General features: G+C 45.3%; 3 protein-coding genes across 12 annotated transcripts in view; 2 read left to right on the forward strand and 1 right to left on the reverse strand.

Annotated features, from left to right (window-relative positions):
* Positions 1-17346, reverse strand: part of LOC141121836 (uncharacterized) — a 963509-nt gene that overhangs the window by 837166 nt on the left and 108997 nt on the right. The window lies entirely within an intron of this gene.
* The window catches only part of LOC141121865 (uncharacterized), a 306769-nt gene that overhangs the window by 2265 nt on the left and 287158 nt on the right, over positions 1-17346 (forward strand). The gene's annotated exons all lie outside the window — the stretch shown is intronic.
* On the forward strand, positions 508-2152 carry LOC141121882 (uncharacterized). The gene has a single exon (XM_073611640.1). The coding sequence runs from the start codon at positions 518-520 to the stop codon at positions 1748-1750; it is 1233 nt and encodes a 410-aa protein (XP_073467741.1). The 5' UTR covers positions 508-517; the 3' UTR covers positions 1751-2152.

A 17346-nucleotide genomic window follows, 5' to 3' on the forward strand; every position in this document is an offset into this window, starting at 1 on the left:
TTACATGGTGATAATAATGTGATAAAAACGTTGGGATCTTAAATAGAAAGTGATAATGAGGGAGGAGTCAATAACCCAATGATGGTGGTCTTCAGGATCAGTCCAGTCTTCATCTTGGTTGTTCTCCCCCATCCTCACTCTCTGACCTCTGGTGGGGCTCAGCCCCGCTGTTATTCATGACTAAATCATGGACTAAATAAGGAAGTGCTGTACGTCTTGTGTTAGGAAGATGGCAATTAGTGATAGAGGGGGTGGGGACACTCATCCTATAATCCCCTCATCATTGTCACTCTTATAAAAGACAGTTTTCGTTGTTTCCTCGCTCTCTGACTAAGGTCCATGAATAAAGAAATAAAATGGTAGGAAATCAGAGGACCCATTTACTACCCTGAGGGGGGAATTGTAAGATCCTCAGAGACAAAGCTGCCTGATGTGGGTGGAGTCCTGGTTTAGGGGAACCAATCTGCTCATGTCTAGTAATAATCTTTTTATTTCTATTTTAGTAGATGGACGGGAGATGAGGAAAACCTCAGAGGATTATCTCACTTTGTCTCCAGACTGTAAAGTAGAAGATGAGGACATCACACAGTATAGTCCAGGAGAAAACCCGACTACCTCAAATGTCCATCCGGCACCACACAGTGTAGATGGACCATCGTATTCCTCTTATCCTGAGGAACCTCAGACTGTGAGGGACAGTGTCATCCTTCCAACAGAGAAGAGATTTTCCTGTCCTGAGTGCGGGAAATGTTTTCATTTAAAATCTGATCTTAATGTGCATAAAAGATCTCACACCGGAGAAAAGCTGTATTCCTGTCCTGAGTGCGAGAAATGTTTTTCAGTAAAGTCCAGTCTTTCCAAACATCAGAGATCTCACACGGGGGAGAAGCCATATTCCTGTCCTGAGTGCGGGAAATGTTTTTCACAGAAGTCCTATCTTTACACTCATCAGAAATCTCATACGGGGGAAAAGCCATATTCCTGTCCTGAGTGTGGGAAATGTTTCCATTTAAAATCGGATCTTAATGTGCATAAAAGATCTCACACAGGAGAAAAGCCGTATTCCTGTCCTGAGTGCGGGAAATGTTTTTCTGTAAAGTCCAGTCTTTCCAAACATCAGAGATCTCATACGGGGGAGAAGCCGTATTCCTGTCCTGAGTGCAGGAAATGTTTTTCACAGAAGTCCTATCTTTACACACATCAGAGATCTCATACGGGGGAAAAGCCATATTCCTGTCCTGAGTGCGGGAAATGTTTTTCACAGAAGTCTTATCTTTCCAGACACCAGAGATCTCACACGGGGGAGAAGCCGTATTCCTGTCCTGAGTGCGGGAAATGTTTTTCACAGACATCCAGTCTTTACACACATCAGAGGTCTCACACAGGGGAGGAGCAGTATTCCTGTCCTGAGTGCAGGAAATGTTTTTCAGTCATGTCTCATCTTTCCAGACATCAGAGATCTCACACGGGGGAAAAGCCGTATTCCTGTCCTGAGTGTGGGAAATGTTTTTCACAGAAGTCCAATCTTTACACACATCAGAGATCTCACACGGGGGAGAAGCCGTATTCCTGTCCTGAGTGCGGGAAATGTTTTTCTATGAAGTCCAGTCTTTCCAAACATCAGAGATCTCACACGGGCGAGAAGCCATATTCCTGTCCTGAGTGCGGGAAATGTTTTTCACAGAAGTCCCATCTTTCCACACATCAGAGATCTCACACGGGAGAGAAACCGTATTCCTGTCCTGAGTGAGGGAATTGTTCCTCACTGAAGTCCTGTCTTCCTGTACATCAGGGATCCCACACATTCCTTGAGGTGTATTAATGCTTTAAGCACGGGAATTGTCGTCTATATGATTTTTTCAGCACATCACAGCTCTCGTGTGGGGAGAAGCACTCTTTTGTTTTTTTTATACAACTCTGTTAGAATGATTTTTTTTATATCCCTTAAATTATAGAAATACCTTTTTATTTTTTGAGATTCGCTCAAATAGAAAAAGTGCTTCAAGTTTTTGAGCAAAAATTCGAAATAGATTTAATAATGAAATAGCGTAAGATTACAAGAAAAATAATATAATACAGAATATAAAAAAAGTCAAAATGTGTTGTTGAGATAAAAATTGTGTGTGTATAAAACGAAGAAGAGAGAATTAAATGAAGGAATATATAATCTCTCTGCCTTTTTCTTTTATTGAAACGTTTTTCATTTACATACAGATAATAAAAAAAAATCCCCCCTTCCATCCATTCCCCACCCACTTCCCCAGAGGAGGAAATTCTAAATATGCATTTTTTTATTTATAGTGCATATTTATCCCATTTACTCGTACTTCCCTACTTTCTTCCACCAACCATAGCTCCATCTGCAAACTGTATGTGTTTACTGAGAATCCATGTATAAAACGTGGTTTTCTCATTCATTCGTACTTCTCTCATTCTACATTAACCCCTACCTCCCCCATTTACTCATACATTCACACTATTTATTTTCCTTTTTAGGTGCATCACACCTTATCCAGTAATCCATGTATTATTACTCTTTAATTGTTACTTAAATATACCTTTTCCTTATATTTTAAATCCCCTTCCACTTTCTCCTGTACTTTCCCCTTCTGTATTCCTTCGGCCTTCTAAATATATTACCCCTTACCATTACTACCCAGTTTCTCTAAGGGGATATCCTTTTGCATCCAACCAGGGTTTCCATATCTTTTCAAATTTTTTTACGTTTCCCAGTTTAATATATACAACCTTTTCCTTTCCTTTAATGTTTCCTTTATAGCCTTAACCCATTCCCCACAGGTCGGAGTCATCACCAACTGCTATCTGCTCAATTAGTTTTCTTGCTTGGAATAAATATCTAAGCACTGCTGTTAGTGTGTTTCCAGGATCTCCCTCTCCCTCAATGTAGCCCAGCATGCATAGCCTTGCCTCTAGGTTTAGAGATGTCCCAAAGAATACGTTTATAGTACCTAGAACTTCTTCCCATACCGATGTAACTTTGGGCACCTCCAGACCATATGTATAAGATCCCCTCCTGCATCCTGGCATATGGGACATTTGGCATTTTAGTCTCCATCCAAATTGGAACAGCTTTTTGGGGGGTAAAATACGTTCTATGCAACAAAAGTAAATGTGACACTATCTGGGAGGGAGACAACACCAATGGACCCAGTTCCAGTATTCCCCTCCACTGCTCCTCTGTTATATTCCCTAGGTCTTCCTCTCACCTCCTCCTACTAGGGAGATCTTCCATCCCTTCTATTGCCTTCTTGCATATATGCACGTACAAACTAGAAATTAATCTCCTAGAGGTGCTTGCAATAATTACTTTATGGAGAAGGGATATCTTACTCCATTCTAATGCCTGTACTTTGAACTGCACACCCAGGGCATGTTTAATCTGCAGGTACTTCTAAAAGACCGATTCGGAATATCATACTCTACCATGAGTTCCTAAAATGACTTCAAGGTTCTATCCTAGTATATATGGACAAGGCGACTAATACTGCAACTTTCCCACTCTTTGATTTCCCCCATTACCTGAAGTTCTGGCAAATTTTTATTATCCCACAGGGGGGGGACTCTGTAAATCCTTGATACCCTGATAAAGCCTTGGCTGTTTCCCACACTTTTACAATCAATGTCAGCGCTGGGCTCCTAAGGGAGTAAGAGCCTAACTCCATTGCCTCCACTACTGTGTTGTGAGGGGTATTCAATAACATCATACCCCTACCCAGTGCTAATCCTCCCTCATGCTTTTGTAGCTGTAATGTACATAAATGTATTCTATTATATATCCATACTGGAGAACAATATCCATTCTGTAACATATACTGTCATGAATTGGTATGACCAGACTGTGTGGATTGCACAGAGAGAACCAAAATGCATGTAAGTGAATAATTAAGTTTATTTAAGGATTAGTGATAACAATATATAAACACCTCCAATATAAACAGTGAACAACCAACCAAACAGTGACTGAAAAACAACAATAACTATATACAATATAAGGGAAGTACCGCAATCTTAAATGTAGCCAGGCCAAGGTCATTCACAGAAGATCAGCAGACAAACAAGGGCAGTTCCAGAATCATAAATGTAAGGCAGGCCGGGGTCATACACAGGGAATCAGCAGATGGGGAAGGTACAAAGGAATCAGGCTACAGAGCAGGGATGCAAGGTAACAGGAGGGACAGGATCAGGTATACAGGTAACAGGATCAAGTACACAGGTTGCAAAATCAGGTTCGCAGGTACGGATCAGGACACAAGGAAGATACCAGGGCGATGAGAGCAACCATCAGCCGGGTATTTATATGAATGCCTGTAATTAGCCTCAAGTGACACCTGAACGCAGGAGGTGCTGTCTGCTCCAAAGTGCCGGAAAGAAACACCCGCTGGTGGAAACTGGTATTACAGCCAAAGGATCCAACAGTGCCACCAACAGGCAAATCCCTCCACTACAGATCAAGAGTGTTGGAAGATACCTGCTGGTGGACACTGGTACTGCGATCCAAGAGACCGATAGTGCCACCAACGAGCGAACCCTTTCCTGGCAGTACCCCCCTAAAGGAGTGGCCTCCATACACTCCAATTAGTTGTAATTGTCCATAGTCTATGGCAGTGGTCATCAACCCTGTCCTCAGGGCCCACTAACAGGCCAGGTTTTATGTATTACCTTGGGAAGATGCAGACTAGAATACTGCAATCACCGAGCAGCAAATTATATCACCTGTGATGTATTTCAGTTATCTTGCAAACCTGGCCTGTTAGTGGGCCCTGAGGACAGGGTTGATGACCACTGGTCTATGGCATCAGGCAGAACAACGGATGGGGGTACGTCAGGCTGGGCAACCGGCACTTCAGGCTGGTCATCAGGCACGGCATCAGGTACTTCGGGCAGGGCAACAAGAACATAAAACTGGGCAACGGGCACATCAGGGCAGACAGCGGGCTTCGGGTCATTGAACTGGGCAGCAGGCTCCGGGTCATCGGGCTGGGCAGCAGGCTCCGGGTCATCTAGCTGGGCAGCGTGGCTCCGGGTCATCTAGCTGGGCAGCGGGCTCCGGGTCATCTAGCTGGGCAGCGGGCTCCGGGTCATCAAGCTGGGCAGTGGGCCCCAGGTCATCGAGCTGGGCAGTGGGCCCCAGGTCATCGAGCTAAGCAGCAGGCTCCGGGTCATCGAGCTGGGCAGTGGGCCCCAGGTCATCGAGCTAAGCAGCAGGCTCCGGGTCATCGAGCTGGGCAGCGGGCTCCGGGTCATCGAACTGGGCAGCGGGCTCTGGGTCATCGAGCTGGGCAGCGGGCTCTGGGTTGTCAAGCTGAGTAACGCAAAAGGAACCACCAGGCAGGGTATCAGGAATAGGACCATCAGACAGGGTATCAGGAACAGGACCACCAGGAACTGGATCATCAGGCTGGATACCAGATAAAAGATCACTAAGCAGATCAGACATCGAATTATCAAGCAAGACAGTGGGCGCTGGGACATCAGACTGGAAAGCGGGCACTGAGACATCAGACTGGAAAGTGGGCACTTGGACATCAGACTGGAAAGCAGGCTCTGGAACATGGGCACCGGGATGTCAGACTGGGCTGCAGGCACTGGGATGTCAGGCTGATCAGAAGGCACTGGGATGTCAGACTGGACAGAGGGCACAGGCATTGCCACAACAGGTGGAACAGCAGGCACGTCAGACTGGATCGCAGTCACTGGAACGTCGGACTGGAGCATGGACACAGGAACATCAGACCGGGCATCTTGCACTGGAACGTTGGACCAGATAGCAAGTGCATCAAACTGGTCAGCAGGTACTGGAACATCAGACTGGAACATGGATACCGGAACATCAGACTGGGGCACAAGAACTTCAAGCTGGATAGCAGCCAGAGATTTGGCAGGATCAAGTGGGTCATCGGGTTCAGCTGGCATGAAGGCAGACTGGAGCAGGTTGGTTGGTATGGAGGCAGGTTGGGTTACTGGCAGGATCGTGTGGGTTGGAAAGAACTTCTGTTTCTTTTTTGGCTTAGCCACCGGAGTTTTGTAGGTAACTGCAGGGCTGTAAGAAAAGGATGGAACTGGGTAAAAGGAAGGGCTGAAATGCGGTAGAGACAAGGGAACAGTGGCTGAAATAGGTTTTTGTGGGATTGTTACAGGTGAAAGGGAAGAGGCAGGTGGATTCAAGGCAGGATAGCTGCAATGGGTAGAGACTGGGTATAGGTACTTGGTGGGAAGCAGCGTAGATTGGACTGTATCTGAGGTTGCCATGGGTGATGGAAGAAAAGATGTCTGAGCAGGCAGGTGTTTAGTAGCAGGTCTAGATTTTGGAGAGCTGACAGAAGCTGGGCATAACAGGTCTGACCATGCCTGAAGTACAGGTAGAACAAAAGTGGGCTCACATACCCTCTGTCTGACCAGGGACTGCACTTCATCTATACAATCCTTCAGCAATAGGGATGAGCCGAACACCCCCCTGTTTGGTTTGCACCAGAACATGTGAACAGGCAAAAAATTTGTTCGAACACCGTTAAAGTCTATGGGACACAAACATGAATAATCAAAAGTGCTAATTTTAAAGGCTTATATGCAAGTTATTGTCATAAAAAGTGTTTGGGGACCCGGGTCCTGCCCCAGGGGACATGGATCAATGCAAAAAAAGTTTTAAAAACGGCCGTTTTTTTTGGGAGCAGTGATTTTAATAATGCTTAAAGTGAAACAATAAAAGTGTAATATCTCTTTAAATTTCGTACCTGGGGGGTGTCTATAGTATGCCTGTAAAGGGGCGCATGTTTCCCGTGTTTAGAACAGTCTGACAGCAAAATGACATTTCAAAGGAAAAAAAGTCATTTAAAACTACTCGCGGCTATTAATGCATTGCTGGTCCGACAATACACATAGAAGTTCATTGATAAAAACGGCATGGGAATTCCCCACAGGGGAACCCTAAACCAAAATTTAAAAAAAAATGACGTGGGGGGTCCCCCTAAATTCCATACCAGGCCCTTCAGGTCTGGTATGGATATTAAGGGGAACCCCGGCCAAAATAATACAAACAAAATGACGTGGGGGTCCCCCTAAATTCCATACCAGGCCCTTTAGGTCTGGTATGGATATTAAGGGGAACCCCGGCCAAAATAATACAAAAAAAATGACGTGAGGGGTCCCCCTAAATTCCATACCAGACCCTTATCCAAGCACGCAACCTGGCAGGCCACAGGAAAAGAGGGGGGGACGAGAGAGCGCCCCCCCTCCTGAACCGTACCAGGCCACATGCCCTCAACATTGGGAGGGTGCTTTGGGGTAGCCCCCCAAAACACCTTGTCCCCATGTTGATGGGGACAAGGGCCTCATCCATACAAACCCTGGCCGGTGGTTGTGGGGGTCTGCGGGCAGGGGGCTTATCGGAATCTGGAAGCCCCCTTTAACAAGGGGACCCCCAGATCCCGGCCCTCCCCCTGTGTGAAATGCTAAGGGGTACCCCTACCATTTAACTAAAAAACTGTCAAAAATGTTAAAAATGACAAGAGACAGTTTTTGACAATTCCTTTATTTAAATGCTTCTTCTTTCTTCTATCTCCCTTCATCTTCTTCTGGTTCTTCCTCCGGTGTTCTCGTCCAACATCACCTCGCAGCATCTTCTTCCCTTCTTCTCCTCGGGCCGCTCCACATCCATGGCATGGAGGGAGGCTCCCGCTCTTCTCTTCATCTTCTTCTCTTCATCTCTTCATCTTCTTTTCGGGCTGCTCAAAAAGTGCTCATTTTAAAGGCTTATATGCAAGTTATTGTCATAAAAAGTGTTTGGGGACCTGGGTCCTGCCCCAGGGGAAATGTATCAATGCAAAAAAAGTTTTAAAAACGGACGTTTTTTTGGGAGCAGTGATTTTAATAATGCTTAAAGTGAAGCAATAAAAGTGTAATATTCCTTTAAATTTCATACCTGGGGGGTGTCTATAGTATGCCTGTAAAGTGGCGCATGTTTCCTGTGTTTAGAACAGTCTAAGAGCAAAATGACATTTCTAAAGGAAAAAAGTCATTTAAAACTACTCGCGGCTATAATGAATTGTCCCGGCAATACACATAAAAGTCATTGAAAAAAACGGCATGGGATCCCCCCACAGGGGGAACACCGAACCAAAATTTTAAAAAAATGCATGGGGGTCCCCCCAAATTCCATACCAGGCCCTTCAGGTCTGGTATGAATATTAAGAGGAACCCCGCACCAAAATTTTTAAAAAAATGGCATGGGGGTCCTCCCAAAAATGCATACCAGACCCTTATCCGAGCACGCAACCTGGCAGGCCGCAGGAAAAGAGGGGGGGACGAGAGAGCGCCCCTCCTCCTGAACCATCCCTGGCCACATGCCCTCAACATTGGGAGGGTGCTTTGGGGTAACCCCCCAAAGCACCTTGTGGCCCCACCCTCCTATAAGAACTGTCACAAGAACAGAAGCATTACACAGTGGGGAAGAAGAAGCCGGAGGAAGATGCCGGACGAGAAGACCGGAGAAAGAAGCGGGGGAAGAACAAGATGGAGGAAGAAGAACACCGAAGGAAGACTAGATGATGGAAGAAGAAGCGGGGAAAGAAGAAGACATTGTTACCCCATTACCAATTCACACGGGGGCTGGAATCTGGGGGTCCCCTTGTTAAAGGGGGCTTTCAGATTCTGATAAGCCCACAGACCCCCATAACCACGGGGCAAGGGTTTTGGGGATGAGGCCCTTCTCCCCATCAACATGGGGACAAGGTGCTTTGGGGAGCTACCCCAAAGCACCCTCCTAATGTTGAGGGCATGTGGTCTGCTATGGTTCAGGAGGGGGGGCACTCTCTCGCCCCTCCCTCTTTTCCTGTGGCCTGCCAGGTTGTGTGCTCAGATAAGGGTCTGGTATAGATTTTTGGGGGGCCCCCACACCATTTTTTTTTATTTTGGCGCAGGGTTCCCCTTAAAATCCATACCATACCTGAAAGGTCTGGTATGGAATTTGGGGGGACCCCCACGCATTTTTTTTTTAAGTTTTGGTTCGGGGTTCCCCTGTGGGGGAATCCCATGCCATTTTTTTCAATGACTTTTATGTGTATTGCTGAGACTGACAATTTATTATAGCCGCGAGTAGTTTTAAATTACTTTTTTTCCTTTAGAAATGTCATTTTGCTCTCAGACTGTTCTAAACACGGGAAACATGCGCCACTTTACAGGCATACTATAGACAACCCCCACAAAATTTAAAGGAATATTACACTTTTATTGTTTCACTTTAAGCATTATTAAAATCACTGCTCCCAAAAAAATGGCCATTTTTAAAACTTTTTTTTGCATTGATACATGTCCCCTGGGGCAGGACCCGGGTCCCCAAACACTTTTTATGACAATAACTTGCATATAAGCCTTTGAAATTAGCACGTTTGATTATTCATGTTTGTGTCCCATAGACTTTAACGGTGTTTGCGTGTTCAAACACATTTTTTGCCTGTTCGCATGTTCTGGATGCGAACCGAACCTGGGGTGTTAGGCTCATCCCTATTCATGACTTGAACGATGATTGAACTAATTTCCTTTGACCTTGGAGTTCCTTCCCCCCCCCCTTTTTCTTTTCTCCCCTCCTCCTTTCTTGTAATTTTATTCACCTGTCTGGGCGATGGTCTAACGACAAACCTATGACAATGCAATGTGGGACTACTTTTGAACGGTTGTGATCTTTTCACTTGTATCTTTCCCTGCATATAATGAACCTTCAGATTCAATTTTTGAACGTAGTTAACTAGGTCTTTTGCAACCAGGTTCTCCTCCCCCTCCCCTTTTGTTCCCCCCTTTTCCTCCCTCCCCTTTATTTACCCCTCCCCCCACCCCCCACCCACATTTATTCTTCCCCCTCCTCACTTTCTCTTCCCCTTTTCTCTTTCTTTCTTTTTCTTTCCTTCTCTTTCTCTGTGTCTTTTCTCTTTTTCTCTTCTTTTCTCTTTTCCTTTTTGCCCATTTTTCCTTTTTTCTCCACTTTCCTTTTTCTCCCCCCCTTTTTTACATGTATTTTTATTTCTATTTCTATATTTATTATTTATATTTATTTTTATTTCTATTTATTTTTATATGTATTTTTATTTATTTATCTTTTTTCTTTTATTCTTATTTTTATTTTTATCACTATTGTTGTCCCCTTTTCCTTTCTTTTCTTTGCTTCAGCTCTCTGCATCCTTTCTTTTCTTGACTTTACTTTCTCATCTATTTTCAACCATCTGTTTTGGTTCTCCAAATTCCTTGGTCCCAATCCCCCCTTTCTTCTTTTTGTGTTTCTCTCTCTCTCTTTCTTTTGTTCTTTTTCACTTCCTGTTCTTCTCTTCTTGCATCACTCACATTCCACACATTCACTCCTCCTCCCCACCTCCCTGGATTGGATGCAATCTGCCTTGATGGGTGGGGCCAGCCGACATCATCCGTTTCCATGACATCGGCGGCCCCGGCACTGCAGCGTCCCCTGTTGCTTGGTCACCGCAGGCGCATCACGCACGCGCGGCCGGCGATGACTGCTGTAGTCGAAGCGTACCTGAAAACATTTACCCCCACATGGGTGCTGATCTGTGTTGGGCCAGGGTGCGCCAACGTCATGCGTCTCCATGGCATCGGCGGCCCCCGGCACTACAGTGTCCCCATTGCCTTGTCACTGCCGCCGCATCGCGCATTCGCGATTGGTGATTGCCGTTGTAATGTAACGAATCCCTGCACTGGCGCTGATTGATATCTAGATTGTGCGATTCATATTTATGTTCCCTAGCAATGGGCCCATCCTTATAGTGACTCAGGATCCACAATACCAATCCTATATGACAAAGACAGGTAGTATCAGTGTGTTTTTTATGTTAACCCCTTCTTCACATACCTTTTTGGATCTGTTTAATTATGCTAACTTTTTGGTGGGATTTGTGAGGTCATACATATCTGGGGGTGGAAGGAGCTCTGGTATCCTTTCTTTTCTGATTGGTTGATGGTTATTTAAATTCTTTCCACTGTTATCCCATGTTTATCACATGTCTGACGAAGGGGACCTGCGTATATCTGAAACGTTGCACCTTTCTTGTGTTGTGATCATGCAATAAACTACCCGTTTGGATGCCACTTTGTGCCGATCCTTGGTGTGCTGGTAAATATCTACATAGAGGACACCCCTGTCCCGTTCCCATCAATTGGAACATCTCAAAGTATTCATTGTTTACTCCAACTTTTGCTTTCAGTGCCTTATAAAGTATTTTTATCCAGTTAATAAAGGAAGGGCCAAACTGGAACTCCACCAGGACCTGCCAAAGATAATGCCATTCCAGGCTATCAAAAGCCTTGACAGCGTCGAGAGACAGAATGGCCTTTGATCCTTCATTATCCGTAGGGATCTGTAGATTTACATATACCCGCCTTATGTTCACACTGGTGGACCTATGTGGTATAAACCCAGACTGGTCTGGGTGTATGAGTTTCTGAATGATTTTGTTTGATCTGGCAGCTAGCACGTTCGTTAAAATGTTTACAACCATACAAAGTAGGGATATAGGCCTATACGAGGATGTCTCAAGTGAATCCTTCCCCTCCTTGGGCAAGACAATTATGGTGGCTTCCATCATAGAAGAGGGTAGTCTTCCTTTCATGGCCGCCCATTTTAATACCTTCAATAATTCTGGGGAGCAGTGCTCCCCCATAACGTTTATAGGTTTCTGCTGGCTGGCAGTCCGGCCCTGGGGATTTTTGGTTTGCCATGGTGGCTAACACCTGTTGTAATTCTTCCAGAGTTATAGGGGCATCCAATCCTTCCCTGTCCCTACCTGAGAGGACCAGGACCTCCTGTCTCTTAAAGAAAACCCCATCTCCCCCTCAACATCTTTCTGTTGTGAACTCAGTAAAGCCACCTTAACACAGAAAGAATTATATATGTTAAAGGTAGGACTGAAATGTGCCCCAAAAAGACTGATTAAAAAATTTGATGTTTTATATTGACACACACAACTACATTAGAAAACTGAATCTTAAAAATATTTTTTAAACAACCCTTTAAGTAGGAAAGTGCTGGCAAGTAATAGAATCAATAGTGGACTCCGGAATAAATTCACATTTAATCCACCTGTAACTGGCAATCAGAAATTGTGTATTAAGAGATATAGAGCAAATTGTACCCAATAAAGCATTCAATCCAATTCACATTAGAGAAAGCATTGAAAGTTTCGAGAAGCGTAATGCCTAATCCATGTTTTTTTTTCCCGACGGATGTTGGCTCAAACTTGTCTTGCATACACACGGTCACACAAATCTTGTCGGAAATTCCGAACGTCAAGAACGCGGTGACGTGCAACACGTACGACGAGCTGAGAAAAATGAAGTTCAATAGCCAGTGCGGCTCTTCTGCTTGATTCCAAGCATACGTGGAACTTTGTGTGTTGGAATTGTGTACACACAATCGGAATTTACGACAACAAATTTTGTTGTCGGAAAATTTGAGAACCAGCTCTCAAATTTAGTGTGATTGAAATTCCGATGAAAAATGATGGAGCCTACACACTGTCGGAATTTCCGACAACAAGCTCCCATATAACATTTTCTGTTGGAAAATCCTATCGTGTGTACGGGGCAATAGGATATATTTGTAAGACCAGCTGATAAGGGTGGAGGAGTTGTAAGAGTATGTTATTGGTTCAAAACACATATAGACAATTAAAAAAAGATCCCACATTGATGTATAAAAGAACAGTTATAATCATTAATGGGATATGGATATAAATATAACATTAACAAAAAAAAGTAAAACTTTATTTAATCCCTAGTGTATGCAGGTAATTTACACGTTACCAGCGATTCATAAACATGCTGACCAATTGTGAATGGAATTAGATCAGTGTCAGCAAGATTGGGGGAGTACATAGACAAATTTTTAGTGTCTTGCAGACAAAAGCCTATCTTAAAGCGGATTTTTTTCTTTTTTAAACAATTCTTAAGTTTATATAATTTCAATGTAACACTTACTTGTTCTGTCAAATATATCCCCTGATGTCCGGTTTCGTATAAAAAACGTAGTTTTAAAATTTCTTACTGGCAGTTTTCATCTTGCCTTGTGGGCATGTGGAGCCCACAAGCATACAGTTCCTGGATACAGTGATGCTGAGCTACCAGCATGCACCACGTGTTCCCGCGCATGCTCAGTATGCACGGCGCAGAGCGCCGTAAATTTCCACGTTGCCATCACAACGGGCGGCATTGTCGGAAGTGCCTGCCCTGTTGTGATGGCAATGAAGAGATTTGCGTCACTTAAGGGTTTCGCAAATCTCGCGAGAACGAGCGGCGGCCATCTGCACTGACTCCTGGGAATACGGACACATAGCTTCCAGAAGACAATGCACCGCCGGATATGACGGACATACCCACGGGTGGCATAGACCAGAAAGGCCATAGAAAAGCCTCCTAACAAGGTAACCCTTAGGAGAAAAATAAAATTCCATTTTAGAACGATTGAAGTGTGTAAATGCTGTTAATGTAAAGTAGTAAAATCGGGTGGAACTCCACTTTAACCACTTCAGCCCCAGAAGGATTTACCCCCTTAATGACCAGAGCACTTTTTACAATTTGGCACTGCGCTGCTTTAACTGGTAATTGCGCGGTCATGCAATGCTGTACCCAAACTAAATTTGCGCCCTTTTTTTCCCACAATACTTTTGGTGGTAATCACCTTTTGCGATATAAACAAAAAAAGACAGAAAATTTTGAAAAAAAAAAAAGATATTTTCTACTTTTTGTTATAAAAAAATACAGTAAACTCAATTTTAGTCATACATTTAGGCCAAAATGCATTCAGCCACATGTCTCGGGTAAAAAAAAAAAATAAGCGTATATTTATTGGTTTGCGCAAAAGTTATAGCGCCTACAAACTAAGGTACATTTTTTGGAATTTACGCAGCTTTTAGTTTATGACTGCCTATCTCATTTATGACCCCATTTTAGAAAGTAGACACCCCAAGGAATTTGCAGAGAGACATGTTGAGCACATTGAATATTTTATTTTTTTGTCACAAGTGATTGAAAAATGAAAAAATAAAAACAGAAAATTTTCAATCAAATACTTACCGTAATTTTCCTTTCATGATGGACTCCATTGCAGCCTACGCGTGGGTTAACCCCGCCTCCTCTCCAAAGCTATAGGACCCCATTCCCATAAATTTGAGCTCACAGCTAGAGACTGTGTTCTGCAACTAGCCAACTCTTGACCGATGGGTGGGAACTCCATCTGCCATGGAGTCCATCAGGAAAGGAAAATTACGGTAAGTATTTGATAGAATATTTTCCGTTTTCCTGACAGACTCCATGGCAGCCTACGTATGGGAAATAACTAGCCAAACCACACGGGCGGGTATGCTGATCAAAAACAAAACTTTAGTTTGCCCCATCAACCGACAGGATTCTTAGACCAAAGTTTACCGACGATACGGATGCAGGTTCTATGCAATAATGCAATGTGAAAGTATTAATGGAGGCCCACAAGGCCTCTTTGCAGATGACATCTGGAGCCACGTGTCGTGCTGCCCCCCAGAAAGTCGCCATGCCCCTTGTTGAATGTGCCGTCACCGCCTCCGGAGGAGCCAAGCCCTTAGCTTTACAAGCCTGCTGGATGGTTAGGACAATCCAGGCCACAATCGTTCTGGTCAAAGCCTGTTTTCCCTTGTTATTCCCAGAGTGTAGGATAAACAGATGATCTGAGTGTCTAAAGGAGGAAGTAGCTTTCAGGTATTCCTTCAGTATTTCTGCTATGTCCGGTGGGTGACCCTATGCGGCCCCTGGAGCCTTAAATGTAGGCAGGACAATCTCTTGATCCTCACGGTACACTGACGTGACTTTAGGATTTGAACTGAGCATAGGGATGAGGACCATCCGGTCTGGAAAGAAAGTAAGGAATGGTTCTTTATGATAGAAAGACCCGATCTCAGAGACCCTCTTGGCCGATGTGATGGCCACGAGGAAGGCGACTCTTGGGGAAAGATCTTTGATAGAAACCAGATCGGTTCCTGTGGTAATAAGTCCAGCAAGTGAGTCGAGATTGAGAGGGAGATCCCATTTGGGGAATCTTGGCCTCCTTTGGGGTCTGAGTCCTGCTGCCCCTCTGAAGAATTGTCAGATTAGAGGGTGAACGGCCCATGATGTTCTGGAGAAGACTGACGGGGCTGAGACTTGAACCCTAAGGGAGCTCATGGACAGAGCCAGGTCTAGACCAGGTTGTAAGAACTCCGGGATGTCTTGAATTCCCGGATCTCTGTATGACCTTCCCGTAGAGGATGAAAAATCCATGATCTTGGCCCATATTCTCCCTTAGACCTTATTTGTGCTTGCCCTTCTTGAACTCATGAGAGTGTAAATTACACCTGATTCACAGCCGAGGGTTACCAGCCTCTCCCTCTCAAGAACCAGACCATCAGTCCCAACGGCGCCGGGCATAGGTGCTGGACTGCCCCCTGAGATAGAGGGTCCGAGGGGAAGAGGTACAGAGTCTCGGAAGCTGAGCTGGGTCAGAAGCGGAAGACATGGCCTGTTTGGCCAGTAAGAAGCTATCACCACCATCTCGACTGCTTCTGCTCAAAATCTCTGCAGGAATCTGAGAATGACCAGGAACGGGGGAAAGGAATATGCCCTGCTGAAGCTCCGCTGATCTATCAGAGCATCTAGTCTGAAGGTCTGGCTGCAATGGACCCGGGTGTAATACTTCTTGATCTTGAAGTTGCAGGGGAATGCAAACAGGTCCACTTCAGAATCAACTTCCAAAAACAGGATCCACCTGAACGTCTCTGTGTGAATGGACCATCCATTGTTGTCTGGTTGCACGTGAGACAGGAAGTCCGCCTGCATTCTGGGCTCTGGGAATGAAAACTGCTGAGATATTGGCCAGGTTTTTCTGGGCCCAAGACATGATAGGCTCGACTTCTTGGAGCAAGGTGGTGCTCTGAGTCCTCCTTTGTCTTTTCACATAAGAGACCAGTGTGGTGTTGTCCATTCTCAATAAAACTGGTTTCCCTTTCAGGAGATGACTGCAGGCCTGAAGGGCACACCAGGCTGCCTGCAGTTCCAGGACATTCGAGCCCAGGTGGTTGAGATGGGCATCCCACCTGCCTTGTGCTAGCTCTGACCTGCAGTGAGCTCCCCATCCGGCACTGCTAGCATCGGTCATGACCATGATCCACAAAGTGGTGACGATGGAGTGGCACGCGAGCCAGTTCCTGCTGTTTCCTGAGTCCCATTGCTGGAGAAACCCTATCTGGAAAGGGCGTAGCCTCCACAAAGACCATTTGACCATGGGGGTCGTAGAAACCATCGTGCCAATAATTTTTAGGCACTGTGAGGCCCTCAGACATGAGCAAATTAGAGCATGTGACACTTCCTCATATGTCCAGGATCTTCTTCACTTGCAGAGAAAAGGTACTTTCCACAATGTCGAACTGGGCCCCTAGGTATACCAGGTGCTGTACTGGTTCCAAATGACTTTTCTCTAGGTTTAGCAGCCAACCAAACTTGGACAGTGTGGTGATGACCTGAGCTCTGTGGGTCAGCAGCTGCTCCTTGTCCTGAGAAAGCAATAGAAGGTCGTCGGGCCGTATTCCTTTTGTTCTGATGAGGGCCACCACGCCCAGAAGGACTTTCAAGAAGACCCAAGGTGAGGTTGTCAGCCCGAAAGGGAGGCAGGTGAACTGAAGATGTTCTCGCCCGACCGCAAACCAGAGGTATTTGGGAAACTTCCACTACAGGCACATGGAAATAGGCATCTTTTAAGTCGATTGAGACTAGCCAGTCACCTGGGTGCTTGGCTTGCTGGATGGCAGACAGAGTCTCCATTTTAAATCCTTTGTGCTTTATAAACTTGTTTAAGTAGGTTAAGTCTATCAGGGGTGCCATGAGCCATTTTGTTTAACACTAGGAAGAGAGGGGAGTACAGCCCTTGGAATTTTTCGCCTTTCGGGACAGGCACAACGGCTCCCTGCACCATCAGCGAATCCACATAAGACAGTAGCACCTGCTTTTTTTCCTTTCACCGCGGTAGCAGGGTAGGAATAAACCTGAGGGGAGGAGTACTGGGAAAGGACCATGTGTGTCCTGAGGAGACCCTCCTGATGGACCAGTAGTCCAAGATTGATGCCACTCAGACATGCCGGAGGAGAAGGAAAACATGCCCCCACCCGACCCACCTGGGCGGGCCCAATCCCAAAACAGCTTAGCCAGTTCAAGTCCACTGGATGCCTGGCTTTTGGCAGACTTTTGGAAGGAAGTCTGGCTCCTCCAATTCCTTCTGAAATCCCGGCCGGGCCTGTAGGAGCATGCTTCCCTTGAGCACTCTTTGCT

Source organism: Aquarana catesbeiana, unplaced genomic scaffold (genome assembly GCF_042186555.1).
Source record: "Aquarana catesbeiana isolate 2022-GZ unplaced genomic scaffold, ASM4218655v1 unanchor233, whole genome shotgun sequence".
NCBI lineage: Eukaryota > Metazoa > Chordata > Amphibia > Anura > Ranidae > Aquarana > Aquarana catesbeiana.